General features: G+C 46.5%; 2 protein-coding genes across 2 annotated transcripts; both read left to right on the forward strand.

Annotated features, from left to right (window-relative positions):
• Positions 1–4,384: 4,384 nt before the first annotated feature.
• On the forward strand, positions 4,385–6,773 carry HOXA11 (homeobox A11; the record flags this gene model as incomplete). The annotated part of the gene is made up of 2 exons (XM_080340119.1): positions 4,385–5,067; positions 6,541–6,773. Exons 1-2 carry the CDS (start codon positions 4,410–4,412, stop codon positions 6,771–6,773), a joined length of 891 nt encoding a protein of 296 aa, XP_080196245.1. The 5' UTR covers positions 4,385–4,409.
• A 9,456-nt stretch (positions 6,774–16,229) lies between these two features.
• Positions 16,230–18,683, forward strand: HOXA10 (homeobox A10; the record flags this gene model as incomplete). The annotated part of the gene is made up of 2 exons (XM_080339759.1): positions 16,230–17,049; positions 18,409–18,683. 2 exons carry the CDS (start codon positions 16,230–16,232, stop codon positions 18,681–18,683), a joined length of 1,095 nt encoding a protein of 364 aa, XP_080195885.1.
• Positions 18,684–19,380: the final 697 nt, after the last annotated feature.

The following is a 19,380-nucleotide window of genomic DNA, read 5'->3' on the forward strand; positions in this document are numbered from 1 at the left end:
AAAGGGCTATGTATAGCTCCTTTCCATAACGGACAAAACGGCAAACAGCAAAGAAGAAACGCCAGTTGAGAACCTCTGAGCCCGAAACATTTTGAATCCAAACAATAAGTATGTGCATTCCTGCAAATTTTGCGAAGAATTTTCGCCTGCTGGCCTTATTTTCATTGGAAAAGGTGGGAAGGGGTTGCGCTTTTCGTTGGCAACAACGTTGCAAATTCCCTAACATTACGTTTTCTAACAAGACTCTGTAGGCTGAAATCAACCAGCAAGTTTACAAAACACTGTCCTAATTCCGGAGATATTTTCTCCTGCTCAAGACGTAACATCCCTCACCCTTCCCATGCGAGAGGAGCAGGAGCGATTGAAGACAGCAATGGTGTAATATTTTAATTAGCTCCTCTTGGCGCATATTCCTTTAAACACACGTTTCTCCGGTTAATTAAAGGCACCCACCCTATTGGCAAGGTAAATGGACGGCTTCATTTTTTTTTTTTTTTTCCCCGAGCAAAACGGGATAGAAAAAGACAACAATTTAGATACTATAGAACTTGACCTTTCTCAGGCGACCGATAGTAAGTTAAACAGTTCCCCTTGCACGCCATCTGTATATATAAAAGCTAGGCAATCGAGACGTCCTAGCTCTGTTTATATTCCTCCAAAGAAGAGATGTAGCTTTTTTCCCCTCGTTTTGTTTAGCTTAGCTATGGGTAAATGTGCTCACAGTCTCCCCACGTCTTGGCCACGCTTGTCCCTTGCAAAAACGTCCTGCTGCAGAGCTCCCAAATTCAGAGCGGTTTTACACTCTCTAATCCGGCCGAAATACATGGGAAGGCGTAACGAATGCATTTTGCTTCTCCAAACGAAATGCCTGCCTTTGTTTATGTTGTTTTCAGTGAGGTTAGCGAGGGGAAGGCTCGGTTTTCCCACTTCCTCAACGCGGAAGTCCCAATTACTGTATTAAAAGAGCAATTCAACATTAGACCAAATAATCAACATTGATAATTGTGCTGAACACAGCAACTTAACAGCAGGCTCTCTGCAATTACCCACACATTCCGGGGCTTTAAGCGTACATTATCTCTGTTTCACTTCACAGCAAATAAAGCAGAGAACAGCCTGTGCCTTGGGTGTCTACTCACTCCCAGACGAGCTGTGCCCGTCGCAACTTTCCCCATCACCCTCCCCACTGGTTGTCCAGAAGGAACCGGGAGACATTTCGGGGTCACCTTGCGTTGCAAACCCGCTTCAAGAAATAGGATGCTTGGCTTGTGGAGGAGGGGGGACGACACATCTCGAACGATTCAAAAGCAGGCATCGGGGCTGCACGCGTGCACGCTGTGCAAGCACACATATGCCCAGACACACGCACACCCACGCACAGGCACACACACGCCTATTTCCAGTTGCCTTCTCGCCCTTCTTGCCCTAATTTCCCTTTGTTTCCCAGAGGCAGCCGCGACCCCTGGCACGGCAGAGTCTCGCACGGCGTCATGGCCCCGGCTGCAGAGAGAGGAGCAGGAAAGAGCCCCATACAAACCTGTGCCAGCTCTGTCCCCCATTGCTAGCCCCAAAGGTTTTAAATTTATTGAAAGGCAAGAGGGGGGCTGCAGTGAGTCCGAGGAGGTGGCGTCCCACGATTGAGCGTTGGGCAGCTCTATCATGTCTGGTCTGACACAAGCTGAAGTTGACTGCCAAAGTGCTATAAAACCGCAGGTCAGTCTAGAACTGTTTTCGGTTCTCCTAGACGCGCAGTGTTCAATTATAGCCTTAAAAGCCCTAATACAAGTGCAAGAATTTGTTTGCCATCACACAGAGGCGGGGCGAGGCTCTGCAATGGTGGCGCCTTTGTTATCTCAAAGTCACTGAAATCCTTATACATTCCTTTTTGCTTGAAGGGAGGGGTGTCTGCGTGTGTGCTTGGTGTGGAGAGAGGTTTTTCATGGACGGAATCGAAGGGTGGGGGGACACAAGGAAAATAAAAAGTGCTCAGATACCAAAAAGGGCTTCCCATCCTCCAACCCCGCCCTAGCTCCCCCCGCAAAGAAAAAAAAAAAAAAAAAAAGAGAAAGAAAAAGCAGGAGGAAGTAAATGCGAGCAGAAGTTTAACGTTAATGAAAAAGCCAAAGAGAGCTTTTGCACCCCCCGCGGCAAGTTAAAGAAAAAAAAAAGAGGGAGAGGGGGAATACCCCCAAACCCTTTTACAATCCCTAAACGACCCTGCACTCTTCTGCTAGCGTTTTGGACGACATGCAATCTCTTCCCGTCCACTTTCTAGCAAATATGTCAAGCTGCAAGATTAATTCATTAATTTCAAGTTCAGCTCGCAGACATGCAGTAAGCATAAGAAGTTCTTGCAGCAAACCAAAATAAAGGGTTCATTACAGGGATACGTCCAGATCATTTGATTTGTGAATGGCAACCCTTGTAAAATAAGAAAAAGGCATATAAACATTAATGCTAATAAATTAGTTTACTCCACTACAAAGTAATTACTTGATAATATTGAATTTACAGCTTGAATTCAAACGCAATAGTTAACTATAATGTAGGGAAAATACATAATGAGAATATTTTCTCTGCGCACAACATGATTAGATTTGTTATTGAGTCAGTTACGATAAGCTAAGCAATAAATAAACAAATCGATGTTGACATTTAAATACCGAAGATCTCCAGAATTTACTGGAGAACTTTCTCCGGATATATAAATACTTCTGCAGCACTGCAGAGGAAGAGGGAGAAAAAACCAAATATTCTTTCCCTAACATTTTCGTTTCCCTTACATTAGCCTCCAAAGTCCACGGGGGCAGGGATCTTGAACTACGTTTAATTTCCTAAGAGCACCGACTTCACAATAGCCTTTTGCCTTTCTGTTTTTCTGTTTTGATGAAATCCAGCCGGAACCCAAATATTTCTTTTCCGAAATAAAGCATCAGAATAGCTTGCTTTTTTAATTTTTTTTTTATTATTTTCTTTTGTTTTCCCCGAGAGCCAAGGGATGTCCATGCCTCAAAAGGTGCTGTATTCTTTGGCGTATTTCTCTATTTTCTTTGGCTCTCCTCATTCGGTGGTGTGTGCATTTTTATTGGCAGAGAAGTACTTTTCAGTCTCTACCCTGTACAATCCGTTTTCTATGTCATCCCTTTCATGCAACAATAGTAAAATTTTAACCACGTTTTTAAAATAGGTCTCCCTGGGTCTCAGCCTTCAGCGACGGTACGAAGCAAAAGGGAAAGTATCTCGGTACGGCAAGTTTGTTCCTAGGGGTTAATAGTATGTCAAATAATTTTAACTAGGCTTGTGGCAATTAAACTCGAAGTATTTGTCAAGCCGGGGTAGCCCAATATCCACTGGTTTTCAAGTATTTAGCGGCAGCGTTGAGACGGAGAGATCAGCAAACAGTATTTAGCTCCGCGGGCTGCAATTTAAAGGGTTTTGTGGCGTTGCGAATAAGGCAAGAGACGGTTTGGAAGGGGATGAGGAGAGAGAACCTGTTTCTCGGGAACTCGACATTGTGAGCTACCTCCAGTGAAGCTTGGCTGAAGCTGCGCAGGGTATTTGAGGTTAATATTTAAGTAAGGGAAGGAAGACACTAAGCGCTTCGGAAGTGAACATGAATGCAAGCATGTAATCTATTCACCATGAAAATCAGTACAGACTTGACCCTGGCACATTCTTCCTAGTACCGTTTCCAGCAAAACTCTGCGGGGCGAGGGCTCTTTTGCCTTTTTTTTCCCTTTTTTTTTTTTTTTTTTTTTTTTTAAGGAGGAGGGGGAAAGCCTAAACCGAACCAAAACAAACTAATATATATATACATATATATATAAAAATTAAAAAAACCCACAACAATAAAAAAAAGGTAAAAAAACAGCACGGCCGATTTCTTAAGGAGCATTTCCTGTTCAGAAGCAGCTTTCCAGAAGAAACCGTGCCTGCATCTCTCCTGTGCCCTCCTTCTCGGAGCCTGCCAGCGAGCCGCCGAACGCCCCAGCAAGTACACAAACAAACAGAAAGGTCTCACCTAACCCTGGGGAGATTGCTAAGCCTCTCTACTCCAGAGCCGGTGGGTGCCATGGGCGGCGCGGCTAAGTCTGGGGCAGTGGCAAGGCGGCTTTATGTCCTCTAAGACTCCCCCCCCGGCCAACCTGAGCTGGCTCGCCCTTAGGCGCTGCTGGCGAGGAGCTGTTGCTTCCCCCCGCGATGGCCACAAAGGGAGCGGGGCCCGGACCCGCCGCTCGTCAATGTCAACGTCGGGCCACGTGACCGCACCTCCCTGCCGCCGCCGGGGAGAGCTTTCCACGTCAGCTTACGTCTCCCCATCTCTTACTTCACGGATCTGCTTCAAAGAGGCAGCTGCGTTAGAGAATCATGTTAAGCTCAGCTAATGCGGAGAAGCCGAGGTAGCCCTAATGATGGATTTTGATGAGCGTGTTCCTTGTTCCTCTAACATGTATTTGCCAAGTTGTACTTACTACGTCTCGGGTCCTGATTTTTCCAGCCTCCCTTCTTTTTTGCCCCAGACCCCGTCTTCTCGCCCTATGACATACTCCTACTCCTCCAACCTACCCCAGGTCCAACCTGTGAGAGAAGTTACCTTCAGGGAATATGCCATTGATCCCTCCACTAAATGGCACCCCAGGAACAATCTGCCCCACTGCTACTCCGCAGAGGAGATCATGCACAGAGACTGCTTGCCTGCCACCAACACTGCTAGCATGGGCGAGATGTTCGGCAAAAACACAGCGAATGTCTACCACCCCAGCACCAACGTCTCCTCCAATTTCTATAGCACGGTGGGCAGGAACGGGGTCCTACCCCAGGCTTTCGACCAGTTTTTCGAGACGGCTTATGGCACGGCGGAAAACCTGGCCTCGGCGGACTACCCGGTAGACAAGAATGGCGAGAAGGCGCCCGCCGGGGCGGCGGCGGCGGCAACTTCAAGTTCGGAGGGCGGCTGCGGCAGGGCGGCGGCAGCGGCGGCGGAGAAGGAGAGGCGGAGGCGGCCGGAGAGCAGCAGCAGCCCCGAGTCATCTTCCGGCAACAATGAGGAGAAATCCGGCAGCTCCAGTACGTATAAAGGCAGCGCCCGAGCGCTTTTAGGAAAGGCAGCTTGAAATCTAGCGCACCGCCGCTGTTAAATTTTTATATGCTGTTTTATAAGCATATAAGGTTTATGAAGGGCCTTTAGATTTCCCCCAACAAAACTTTGTTATAAAAGGCGAGATCACGTGTTTAGTGCTGAAATTGGCCGTGAAATACCCACCGGGCAATGGATGCCTTAAAAAATATTTCTTTCTCCTTCCTTTTTTTTTTTTTTTTTTTTTTTTTTTTACATAATAATAAAAAGAGCTCTGTGGTCAACTCTCGAAAATATAATAATGTACGTTCAGTGCCTGTAAATTCGGCAAAAAAAAAAGGAGATTCAGGCTCCTTTGATATCGATGTAATCCAGTGATTTTATAAAAGCCATGTGTTCCACCAGAGGTCTAGTTAGGAGCTGAATTCAAAGCCTTCGCCGTTTTAACGATTGCACTAGAATAGCGCTTAACAGATAAAGTAGCCGCCTGAACTGTAGCAATATATTGAAAGAAACAAATTAACCTAAAGCTGGCCTTTTTGTCTAAAGGAAGCTATTTTACTAAGGCACTGTGGCAATTACGTGTTGCCTTCTGTCCAACAGTTTGGTACTTACAATTGTTATTCAATCTGTCAAAGTCTGATTTTTTTATGTGGTCTTTTTAAAAGGCAAAGCTAGTATACGTCTCGGGGAAAAAATACCTCGACAATGAACTGTATCAGAAAAGGAAGTTTTAAAGGGATAGCAGCTACATTTAGTGTAAAGAGCTCCTGAACCTTGAAACCTTTTGTATTCTGCTTAATGAACTTTAAAACTGTAATGGCTAATCGAGAGGAGAATACTTCGATGCGGTGGAGAGCGTGCTTGAAACTAGCCGGCGGGGGGGTGGAATGAGAATGAGGCGCCTTAGCCCTGGGCTCACTGGCTTTTCCTCTCTTGGAGACGAAGAGCCGGGGTTAGTCCAGGGAACGAGGGCGAGATCCGAGCGGATGCGGGCTCGGGGAGGGCTGGGCGCTGGGTTCCCCTGCCCGATGCCACGCTGCTTGCTGCAGGCAGCCAGGTGATGGCTGCTCCCAGGGCAGCTCTCTGTGCGTGGAGCCTGGCGGAGCAGCCTACAAAGGCTTTCTTCCAGCTTGTGAAATCCGCAGGAACCCCCCACTACCACCCCTTCCTCCCGACGCCCTCCCCGCCGAGGCAGCGAGGCCGGATCCCGGCATCTCGGCGGGGGTTTCGCCCTGCCCGCTGCCCGGGGCCGCGCCGGGTCCCGGTCCCAGGCTGCCCGCACCCGGTAAGGCGGAGGGCTGGGGCTCAGCCTCCGACCTGCCAACGCCGGCCCTGGAGCGAGTAAAACGTGTCTTTTCCATATTAATGTGTTTTGCCCGAGTGTCCCCCCCACCCTTCCTCAGCCCCCGCTGCCGGCCACCGCTGGGTCTCAAACGCTTATGCCTTTTTTCACTCCACAGGTGGACAACGTACTCGTAAAAAGAGATGCCCATACACCAAATATCAGATTAGAGAGTTAGAAAGGGAATTCTTCTTTAGTGTCTACATAAACAAAGAAAAACGCCTCCAGCTCTCCCGAATGCTCAATCTGACCGACCGCCAAGTGAAAATATGGTTTCAGAACAGAAGAATGAAAGAAAAAAAAATTAACAGGGACCGATTACAGTATTACTCAGCTAATCCACTACTTTAAAACTCATAGCGTTTTTCAAGACGAGATTAAATTCAGATTTCGCCCTTGACAAGGTCAAGCCACGGGGTTACATGGAGGAAGGAGGTGTGTATCTGACGGGACTAGAAGAATCCAAGGGTTTACATACATGTAAATCTACCCTGGACCTTCAATGATGGTTTTATATATATATATATATTTACATACCAAACTGGAATCGATTTGATTTTGACACACATGGCATCCATTTCTAAGAGTGCACGTCACCTCTGAGTGCAAAATCCATACCTCTTACCTTGCCAGGCACTGCGGCTCACCCTGCTCCCGCTTTCGGCAGGCACAGGCGGGCATGGCACCGCTCCGTCCCTGGCCTCGCCCACCCTCGGCCCACCCTCGCCCCTGTGCTGCTGCGGAACAGCTGGCTGGAGATGGCCAGGTCCAGCTCACCCAACCAGGACCACTGCAGAATATAAAACTCTGAGAGAGAACCTTTTGTCCTTCTTTAGCTGAAAACGTCTTGGGTAGAGGCAGTGTTCCATTGCCCATGGGTTTGAAAAGAGAATTTGATGGGGGACAACACACAGAATTAAAGGGAGGGGGGATGACATGGCTACATCTTCACGAAGCCAACCGCGAGCAGTTGTAATATGGATACCTATGGATAGGTATACTAGCGTTTCCTTCGGGGGTGTGGGTAGGGAGGGGGTATAGGGAAGAAAGAGAAGTAAATGAAAGACTTCTTTACTTTAAAATATCAGGTATAAATTCGCCATATATCGTAAAGAAACAATCACTGAAAAAAAAAATAGTAAATTTTAATTAGCTCTCATTTTATTTATGACAACCGAGTATGCGTTGCCATATTTTCAGAGACAAATCATATTTAAATACTAAAAATAGACCGGCAAAAGAGTGTGAATTTCAGCGTTTTAAAAGAAACAACTCCATAAAGGAAACTAACCTTCTGGCTTCTGGCTCACAAACTTTCTTCAGGAAATACCTGTGGAGAACGACAGTTTAGCAAATACCACACAACACTTAATTGAAACTTGGAGTTGTGCAATGCACTAACATTGGATCATTAAAATAACTCGATCGCATGTTCGTTTAAAGGTGACCAGTGAGGAGTTTAAACAGAAGTCAAACAATGTAAATATGGTCATTTTGTTGTTGTCTACTTTAAACGTCACAAGCTCTACTTTGTCGCCCAGGCGACATATGCAAAGAATGGAGAGTTGTTCGGAGTTATTTTAAATATCTATAAATATATATATTTCCCTGCAGGAACCAAAGCGTGAAAAAAATACAATTTAAAAAAGAAAAGAGAAAAAAAAGGAAAATATTTAAAAATCTATATCAGTTTACAAAGTACACGGCGTTCTATCGTGAAGGTGATTTGCTGTTGAGAATATCTGAATGTATATTTCATAAAAGAACGGTGTTTTACGAAACCTGTAAATAATTTTCTAAAAAGCGCCCATGACCTATTTTGTTCGAATGCCTTTTATCCTTTCTTTTTCTGCCTCCCCCTTCTCCCCCTTCTTTTTTCCTTTGGAGCTAAAGAGTGTGGGATTTCTTTAGGTGTGCAACGAAGTGGTGATAAGAATGGTTTTTGATTAATAAATTTAACAAGTGGATGTAATTTCTTTGACACGTTCACAAAATGCAATATCTTTATATGGCATCACTGTTTTCAATAAGTATCATCTATATGTATATACAGTTTTGTTTTAATATGCGAAAGTATTTGGTTGCATGTATACAGTGGAACAGCGCACAAGGAAAATAAAAAAATGGAAACTTTATATTTTTACTCTGGTGTTACGTTACTGCATGTTCTTTTATCCAATGTATCTCTGGGATCCGAAATTCCTCATGACCTTGTTCAGTCATTTGGGGTGAATTACACTTCTTTTGTGAACTTCGCCGTTAAATCTTCTACTCTGGAGTTAACAAGTGAACCTAGGGTTGTTTAAGCATCGTTTCAGTGGGTCACAGGAAAATGGAGTGTGTTCATAGCTCACTACGTGTTAGGCCTTTTTCTTCTCCTGCCAACGCAGGCAGGGTCAGGTCCTGTGCTGGAGGGTTTGATGTGACATTGCTATTTGCTCCTTGCCACATGTGTCCAGGAGAACTGCTCAGGAAATGTTGGTGGTGTCAGTAGCATTTGGGGCAGATTTTACAAGCCCGGCACCAAAGGAAAGGTCCAAGCCAGCCGACGGATGTGGCCAGAAGGGTGAGAGCCCAAAGAAAATTGTTGTATTTGAAAAAAAAAAAAAAAAAAAAAAAAAAGAAGGAAAAGTTTTTTAAAAAATCCTCATGGTAGCGTGGTGGAAATGGACTGTTTGAAATTGTCCTTGATCTCCAAGGCGGCGGGGGGGGGGTGTGCATGGACTGAGGTGATCGGGGGCAAGGGGGAGGAGGACTGGAGGGAGAAAGTTAGGAGTTGGGGGAAGAGAAAACCCCAAACCCCGAACAACGGCTGAGATAGGAATGTGTTTGGGGAGGAATGTTTGAATCTTTCATGTGGATACTAATCCTTATCAGGGAAAGAAAGTACATTCTGTTTTCGCATTGTTTACTGGCTTTGAACTTCTGTATTGCTTGGACATCACCCATAACCTTGAGGTGAAGGACTTACTGACTTTGGGCCTTTGTTGACAAGCGCCACCCAGTCAGATTGCAATTACCCAAAATAAATGTTTTAAAGTGTGTGCGGGGGAAAGAGACTTTGTTTGTTTGTTTGTTTGTTTGTCTAGCATGCGAGAGGGAGTGCCTGTTAAAACGAGATGGACAGATGGACAGGCGGTGGAAGTGGGACAGAGGCACGGATGGAGAGCTGAATGGCAATGAAAATTAAGCCAGCAAGCTTCCTTTCCTGGTTAAAAATTAACTGGCATTCATAGCCAATCCCAGAGACAGTTAAACCATGGAGTTTCTCTGGTGGGGGTTTGATTTCCTAGCCCAATAAAATCGCATCCTCTGTGTCGCTGAGACAATGTGGCCATAAAAAGTGTCCGTGACTTGTCCGCTCGTCTGTACGAAATGCAACCCTATAAAGGCAGCGGAGATTTCTGCACCGGGAGGTGAGCGGCTACTGCCCTCCACCGCCGTCTGTCCGTCCGTTCGCTCGCCCACCGTCCTTCCGCGGGGCCCCGCAGCGGGACGGCGGGCGAGCAGACAGACGGACGGCAGCGGCGGTTTAAAGGCTTCTTTGCCACAAGATGGCGATCTTCAGATCAATGTCAAAGCCGCCCGGGGCGAGGGGAGCAGCCCTGGGAACAAAAAAAAAAAATCTTGGCCTTTGTTCATTTTGCATCCCTGGAGCCGCACTGCTAATTATTGCACTTACCGGGCTCCGCGTTACGAAAAACCTCCCGGGATGGCGAGGGGGGAGCCGCTGGGGCTTCTCGATGGAGTTAAAGTTTCGTAAAAATTAGGAAATGCATAAAGGTAAGTGTTTTATACGTCTACCCTGCGTGCAGAAGGGCGAGGAGTGTGCGGGGATCGGAGTGGTACCTCGTGAGCTGGGGTGGCCCCTGCCTCGACCCCTGAGCACTGCGGAACAGAACCGTAGGGAAGGGAAGCAATGCAAAAAGTTGGTGATTACGATGTGAAATAATATAGCAAGGACTTTCTAAGTTGCAGTTGACCTTTTATTTTCTCTTCGTAAAGCTTTGGCCAGCCGCGTGGAAAATCCACGTTATCTGGAAATATTTTTTCAGAGTAACTTGTAGCTTTCTTCCAGTTATAAAAATACTGTAGCACTGGAAATATTATGAAACTTGACATTTATGTATGGAACAGTAGGTGTCTTCAATCAAATAGATCTATGGCAACACAGACTGCAAATGACAGACAATTCTGACGATCTTATTGGACTTGAACTGTAGTTTAGTTAGGGTCGTTTGGTAACTTTTGAAGGGTAGTCTGCTTCCTCGCAGCTGGATACAGATTGTGGTAAACAGGTTTTGACACACTTGTGCTAAAAAATACTCGTGATTGCATATTAAGCCAATGTTCATGCAAGGCCAGATTTTACTTTCTTGATCCCTCTCTCTCTCTATCTGTCTATCTAATCTATCGAAACTAGCATATGTGCTGTAAACAAACAACAGTCACATATTCTCATGTACTCAAGTCTGCTCTGAGTTGTAGCTTTGAAACTCTATCCTCGCTACGAGTATCCCTAGCTCCAGGTTACTTTTCTCTCCCATAAAAGTTTCACATGTTTTTGTTATGTCTCCATTTGAGAAGGGCGGGAGGGAAGGTGGTATTATATGGAGGAGATACTGCTTTGGTTTCATATTTTAATCCACGTGTTTCATAGGAGAGCATATACAATTTTTACATATCTGTCCAGAAAAAAAAAAATAAAGTCCTTGCTCTTGTATGTAAAATAATGCAACTTGCCTGCAGCATTTTTTAAGAAAGTGCCCTTTAAAAATATGCTTCCAGGGAATTGGAGCAAGTGTAGTTAAAAACACATGCTCAGCCGTCAGAGAGCAGTTTTTAGATGATTATCGGAACCTATCGATTTCATAAGAGATGCTCCATTAAAAGCTCGGGGACGTTGATCTCTTTTGACCTCCCCTCGGCAATGCCAGGACGTGAGAAGCCACGTCTCGGGAAGGAGCGGGGCGACTTGAGGGTCCCTCTGCAACATTTCATTTTACACCAGTCAAGTTAAACTCAGCATATTTGATCAAATATTTATTTTTCCCCTTGTTGTTTCCCTGCCCCATTCAATACTTGGCTGAATAAATCAAAGGGACCCCAGCAGCAGCTAAAGCGCCCTCTGGTTACGAATTGTTTACTGACGGTCGCGGTCATAGGATAATATTTAAAAAAAACAAGCTTATTTCTTACAATAACTGTTTATTATTTCACATGACTTGGGTTTGCCTGTTTTGGAGGGAAGAGGCGAATCCAACTCAGTGTCTACACTGTGTTTAATTAATCGTGTGCTCAACTTCAGCTCACATACCACATCCAAACCCCTGGGAGGCTTTTCATAAGCTTTTTGGGTTTGTGTTTTGTTTACTTTTTTTTTTTTTCTCCTTGTCTGTCACAATCTTTTCATTAAATGCTCTGAAATCGAAACTTTAGGCCAACGTGTGTGTCTGAGAGCCAAGCTAGACCGCAACTAAAAAAGATATTTGTATATGCATCCAGACCTTATTTAAAGGAAAGACAGCTACCAAAAAAAAAAAAAAAAAAAAAAGAAAAAAGAGAGAGAGAGAGAAGGGATACAGTTTCAAATGCTTCATAAGGCTGTGGGGCACATCTCTCGCAATATAAGGGGTACACTTAAAAGACGGACTTGGGTATGTAATTTTCTCGACACATATATAACCCGATATCGTTGTTGCTTCTGCACGGTGTTTGAGGCTCTCTGAACAATAGAAAGCCCCGTTGTTCTCGCCAGTGCTGGAGGAATGGCGAGGAGATAAAGCCCTAATGAATTGGTTTGTCCTGCCGCACACTAGAATTCGGAGCTCGTCAGAATAACTTGCAAAATATGTTCCTAATCCAAATGAGTAAAACGATACACATATACTATAAAACATCGTTAAGAGAACAAGCCTCCGGATGCCTGGAATAAAATTAAATCTCAGCCTAGATTTTAACAGGATAATCCGCCAAAACAAGCCAAGCTCCCCCCCTACTCCGCCAACAGTGTGAAAGAATTTCTAGTAAAGATAAAATTAGTGGGGCCGTCATTTGTCACCTAACTTGGCACAGACGCTGTTCTTAAACCTTCTGTTTGAAATCCGCCTTCTTTGGAGCAAATCCAGGAAAAAGGGAAGGATTAAAAAAAAAAAGAGAGAAGAAGAAGGGAAAAAAAAAAAGGAATCTGGCACACACGCAATTCCCTGAAAACTGACAGTTCAAATATTAAATAACTATACCTTGATTACATTAATTTTTGGAGCTGTAGAAAATGTAATCCACGGCTATATTCTCAGATAGACGGCGCAGGCACTCCTGCAACAGACGGCAAGGCCATTTACGTTTTCAACTAATTGCAGTTTGCCCATGTCTACGAATAAAAGCATATTTTAATTAGCTCGCAAAATGCGTCTGTGGATTAACAGTGCTGATCTTTTGGGTTATACGGGCCAATAATAGAAAGATAAATCACGGTTTAACTCGATACATTTTGAGATTTCCAGTCAGAGTTTGCTCAGGCTGAGCTGTCGGTTTTTATTTATTCCCTTTTTGTTTTTAATTTTAGTCCAACCAATAAAACGCCTTAACGACGCTATTAATGCATCTATTATATTTTTCCTAGATCAATAAAGTTTTATTTTGATAGTGTTGTCTATGTGCGCCGTGAATATAGATTCTCCGCGAAAGCACCTTCTCACCGGTTTTTATATTTATCAGAATTTTATGTGCTCGGGTTTATAGACCCTCAGATAGCTTTACTTACAGAAGCAGAATTAAAAAGAAAGTATTTCTCGTCCCCTGGCGTCCACAATATTCTTTAAAATTTCTTTTAAATATGGGTTAAGCTCCAAGGGACACATTGTTAAGCGCTGGAAATGCAGTAGCTGCAACCCAGAGCATGCCAAATCAGCTCAGTTTAGTCAGAATTGACCATTATCTTTTATAGTTACGAATCAAGTGAACATTATTAGTTTTACTTCACTGGGTTTGATGATGCTAGTTACTATTTGCCTTGGCCTTGTAAGCGATTAAAGAAAGCGCAGATAATGCAACGCCGAGCTGAGTTCATGATCTAGACGGAGACGGTGCCTTGACCATCAAACTGGCTCTGTTCGCTGCCATGAAAACAGCAACACCCGGCCTTGCCGGGTGGACCAGACACGGGAGGGTAGAAACCCCAGCCCTCTGCCACAAAACCTGGGAGGGGAAGATAAAGAGAACTTAAAACCTTCTAAATTGTCCCTGGCCTCCGTCCCTTTTGTCTGATTTCCCTGCACTAGCTCGCAGAGAGGGAGAAGTAGCCAACCCGTGTTTCTTCCGATGCATTTCGAGTCGTTTTATGCCATCTGACGAGGACTGCAACGCACTTTTATAGGCCCTTCCCCCCATTTAATCCAATTTTTTAAAGGGTGCTGCTTATTGAAAAAAACATCTTTGGAAGGATTTCAAGTGTTGGTCTTCGGTTCCGTATGTTTTTTAGGTTTGCAATCCATTTCTATTTAATTTGGCAAATGCAAAATAAACATACCGCAAGAGTGGACTTCCCCGGAGTAATTTTTATACCTGACTTGGGTAGAGAAATGTATTTGGAAGGCGACGTTGGGGCTCACGTTTCATTTTATTTAGATCTGTATTTATAACGCTAAGCCTATTGATAATAGCCTTCCTGTACACCAGCCAATAAACCGGTGCCTTATATGGTATTAATTTTGTAAGCAGTGATATGGCCCTCATAGGAATCTGATAAGGGTTTGTCCATCGCACATTAACACATCGCGAGGTTAGTCGGGTTGGTGAAATACAAACAATATAACAGGAGGAAATGTAGAGGGGGGGGAAGTCTAAGGGTTCCTATAGGCTGTGGGACCTATCCCTGTCACGGCATCCCATGGGCCGAGCAGAAGGAAACCGCATTGTGATGCTCGCCCCATGTCACTGGAAAAATCAGGCTCCTTTCCATAAAGCTTTCAAGGGTTGTAGCAGCCTCTGCCTGCCCTGACGCTTCCCGTGGGCGCGGAAGGAGGCTGGGGAAGGCCCCGCCGGCTCGGCTCAGCTCCCCTGCGAGAAGGGACACTCGCCTCCCGCCGCAAGGAGGGACTTCTCCGAGGGAATGTCACGCTGTGGAAAAAGCATTTCCTCGTGGCAGGCAAGCACTGTGGGACGAGACCACGTGGAGCTTGACAGATCCGTGGGGCGGGAGAGAAAGGGCCGCCCCTGCCCCGCGGCTCTTCCCGGGGAGGTTTGAAAGCCAAGGGTAAGCGCCAGGGGATGCGGGACGCCGCACTCGCCCCGCCGTCACCCCGCCCGGCAGGTAGCGGCCCCACCACAGGCGCCCTGCCAGGCACGGCAGCAGGGTGCCAGGCAGGGGCTCCGGCGGGGGACGGCGCTGACGCCCGGCCAGCAGCCACTCTCCCCCGCCCGCCCTGCTGGAAGCGGAGCCCGGTGGGCCGCTGCTTCCCCGGGCAACATGCGGGAGAGAGGAGCGAGCCCTCCTCCTCAGGGGTGGGCAGCAAGTACCGGGCAGCCGCAGACTCTCCTTGTACTAAAGAGCCCTTAGTTCCGCCGACCGGGCAGTGAGGCGACTTCAAAATGGCTTAAGGAGAGATGTTGGAAGTGAAAGCAAGCCACCATTAAGCGATTCATTAGAAAATCTATCTGTCTCTTTGCGTCCCTGTCTGTCTGCTATCTGTCTGCTATCTCGGCCACAATTACATATTGACTGAACAGGGCTGTCTAGTATCTCAGGATTAATCTACTTACTATTCTTTTCATTATTTAGTACATTGCTTGTAAAAGAGACGGTGCTTTTGAAGAGTCAAAAAGTGAATGACCCAAATGGAGCGGGAGCGGGGGGAGATATAAAAATGATCGCCCAAATATAAACACATCAATAAACAGGATGCGCAGCATCCTGCGATGATCCATTTGAACTGCTCGCGCCTGGATTCTTTCTGTGGCATATGTCTGGCTTAAATTTTAAATGGTAATCAGACCTCGGGAAGAATCTAGCGTTAACTAAAGCATTAGGAGCTGCGACCGCCCAGTCAATCCTCCTAGAGTGGCATTGCTCCCTAAGAGATTCTTCAGCGCAGCAGCGAGCATTTTATCTCCAGGAAATTTAAGCCCAGCTTGGCGTCGTGACGGTGATGTTAGGTTGGAAGCAGCCCCTTTCCTCGGTAGTTTAACGCGAGAGGCACCAGGCCCCTTTACGGTTTCCAGTGATCCGTGATAAACAATAACATGTCTTTTATTTCTTAAAAAACGCGACAATCAAATAGAATGAGCAGAGCCTGAGCATAAAACACCGGGCGAGCCGTGGCTTTATTAATTTCATGAGACACATAGGCTGTGCAGGGAGGTGAGCGGGCATTGCTACCGGAAAGCTCAACCGCATGGAGAGAGGAGTGACAGTAAAAGCTTCATCTGGACACTGCTTCAGCCTAGGTATAATAAACTTCACGACCGCCGGGCTATTTTATAGCGGTGCATGTGATAAGAGGGGAGCAAAACTTGGAGCCAGTGCCAGCTAAGCCCGCTCCTTCCCCTTCCCGGGAGCGCGGCTCCCTCCCAGGCGCAGGCACTCGCCCATGTGGGCGAAGCGTGCGCGCTCGTGTGTATGGAAATCTATATTACACATTAATATACATCTATCTCCCAAATTCAGAGGTCGACCTGAGAGCAGCTCGGTGCATACGAAACCAGACGGGGAGGGGTTGCTGGGGAGGCCCGGGCTTCCATTGGCTGCAAGCGTCTGCCGTGGTGTGGGGGTATCTCTAATCATATTCAGCATGTTTTGCACAAGAAATGTCAGCCAGAAAGGGCTATCTGCTCCCTTCGCCAAATTATTCCACAACAATGTCATGCTCCGAGAGTCCGGCTGCAAACTCTTTTTTGGTAGACTCCTTGATCAGTTCGGGCAGAGGGGAAGCGGCGGGAGCAGGAGGCGGAGGCGGAGGCGGCTATTATCCCAACAGTGGTATCTACCTGCCACAAGCGTCCGATCTATCCTACGGGCTGCAAAGCTGCGGACTTTTCCCCGTTTTGAGCAAACGCAATGAAGGTACTTCTCAAAGCATGGTCCCCAGCTCGCACCCCTACGTGTCAGGGATGGAAGTGTGGCTAGACACCCCCCGGTCCTGTCGCATGGAAGAGCCGGAGAGCCAGCAGGCCACCTCGTGCTCCTTCGCTCCAAGCATTAAGGAGGAGAGCTCCTACTGCCTCTATGACTCAGAGAAATGCCCCAAGAGCTCGGCTGCCACCGACCTCGCTCCCTTCCCCCGGTTGAACGCCGAGGTCAGCCCGGCCAGCGGCGGCGGCGGGGTCCCCGTCCCGGGCTACTTCCGCCTCTCCCAGGCTTACGGCACCTCCAAGAACTACGGCGCGGGGCCGGCCGGGGCCGGGGCTGCCTCCTTCCCTCCGCAGCCCCCCGGCCGCTTCCAGACGCCTCCATCTTTGCCTCCCGTCCCGGACGCGGGGAGGAAGGAGGACGAGGAACGCTCCCCCAGCCCCTTGGCGTGCATCTCCCAGAGGGAGGACGAGACTCAGACTTCATCTTCCACCGCAGAAGAGCTCTCTCCAGCTCCGTCAGAGAACAGCAAAGCATCTCCCGAGAAAGAGCCCGTAGGTAAGCGAATGATGATGGTGGCGGTGGTGGTGATGATAAAAAAAAAAAGCAGTCGAGGGTCATAGTGGCATCGCGATGCGAAAGGAGGATCCCAGCTGCCCCGCGGGGCTGCCAAGAAGCGCTGCTCAAACTGACCTTCTGAACTTTGTAATATTCGGGCATGGGGTTGCAGTAAAAATTAATGTCCTTCCTATAGTTTAAAACCCTCAGAGTCTCCGCTCTGGGCAACTTTAGCCTGCATGCTGCTTAAACATATAGAAAAACAAGATCAATCTTTCCCCTGTGATGTGAAGGTGCCTACCAGATAACAGAGATGTTTGTAAAGCATCCAAAACAAGCAATAGGCACTGCCAATAAATAAACCTATTAACGCGGTAAGTTATATTTTACGATCCAGAATGCTTTTCGGAATAACAGCCGCGCTGAAATGTGCCATCTATGAACTGCTATCAAATTAGACTGATGAATGCACCGCGGATATCCTTCAGCGTCTACACTAGATAACAGGGTTGTTATTTATTCATTTGCTTATTTATTTCCCTTTCGAGTCCCCATAGCAAAAAAATAACTCCCTTTCCCTGGGCGGCAGACTTTTCAGGCGCTTCTCTCCGGCTGCATTTCAGAAGCCCTGTTATTCCTTCAGGCGCCTTGTTGGAAAATAATAAGATCAAAACAAGAAAGCGGAAAACTACTAGAGAGCCAATCCCCAATCACGAACCACTCTGAGTCATCGAGGAATCGGTGTTACCTCTCTTCCCAGTCGGGACAAACACCCAACAACAAGGGATTTTTAATATATATATATATATTTTTGTGCCCCGAAGTTGTTGGAAGAGAGAGGGCCGGGGTGAAGCTCCCCGGGAAGGCAAGGGCTGGAGGCGGGGAGGCTCTGGCTCCCTAGCTCACCTTGTTTTTCACCTCAAGAGCACATTTACAAAGTTCAGACCCGCTGGCTTTGTATTTTTTTTGGGACCAGGTGCTTGGTGGGGCTAAATAAGACCCCAGACCTTTCACCAAGCCACCCCTAGTAACAGTGAGCTCGAAGCGGACGAATGGGGAATGGGTAAAAGCCTGTTTGGGGAGGTCGGAGATGATCTACCCAGCGGGGCACACTGCCCTGCCGGAGGCTGCCTGGAGTTTTTTGAGCAAAGGCAGATTTTCTCGGCCGGCTCTAGGGCCTTGAGGATACAGTATTGAAGATCTCGGTTCCCACAAGGACACCCCACATTCCAGCTCCCCTCAGCTGGAGGAGCAAGCCGCCGCACACACACACAAATACAAGCTCCTTCCATCCTCTCCCCCCCAGTTCTTTGCCTCCTACTCACTGGTAACGTCCCTTTTCTACTTTCTCAAAACTAGGCAATTCAAAAGGAGAAAATGCAGCAAACTGGCTCACGGCAAAAAGTGGCAGAAAGAAACGGTGCCCCTATACCAAGCATCAAACTCTCGAGCTGGAAAAGGAGTTTCTGTTCAATATGTACCTGACTCGTGAGCGTCGCCTAGAGATCAGCCGCACAGTCCACCTCACAGACAGACAAGTTAAAATCTGGTTTCAGAACCGCAGAATGAAACTGAAGAAAATGAACAGAGAGAATAGGATTCGGGAGCTCACAGCCAACTTTAATTTCTCTTGATGAACCTATAAACACATCTTTATGGTTTAAAGAGCCAGTATCATTTTCCTAGGCTGTAGTCATCCGCACCTGTATGGATTAACGATTTTCAGACATTCTCAATATGCCCTTAACCTCTTAAGAGCTACTTTGGGGTGGGGGGGGTGGACTAAAGCCACGCTAATGCACAAAATGCCGTGCGTGAACCTCCCCGCTTCCTTCAGCTTTCCCGGGACCCGATTTGTTCTTTTAAGCTTTGAAACACAGGAATACCATTTCAGGATCTTTCCCCTCATATCTCTCTCTGAAAAGTAAACAAGCTCGATTAAAGGCGCATTCTTTCAATTATAAGCAGTGTAACTTGGACTATACCTAGCTGCAGAATGAAGAATTTCAGCCTTGCCATATTTCTATATATTGGGAGTTTCCCATCCTCTGTTTTCCTTTTCTTCCCCCTCCCCCATTTTTCCTTCGAAAAGCAGGACTTAAAATAATGAAATGCAGGCATCCTTTAAAAGGGCTTAATGGGAACGAGTGTTAAGAGCGATTCTTTTTTTTTTTTTTCTTTACCTTAAAAGTCAATATTACAGCTTTAAAATTGGCCAGGAAAATGAAATCTCTTCTCTTTAAAGGTATAAAAGAGCTCGTGTTGCTCATGGACTAAATTATGACACTTACCTCTGAATTTCTCTCGCTCTTTCTGGTTGTAGATATTTAC

Source organism: Nesoenas mayeri (genome assembly GCF_963082525.1).
Source record: "Nesoenas mayeri genome assembly, chromosome: 2".
NCBI classification, from domain to species: Eukaryota; Metazoa; Chordata; class Aves; order Columbiformes; family Columbidae; genus Nesoenas; species Nesoenas mayeri.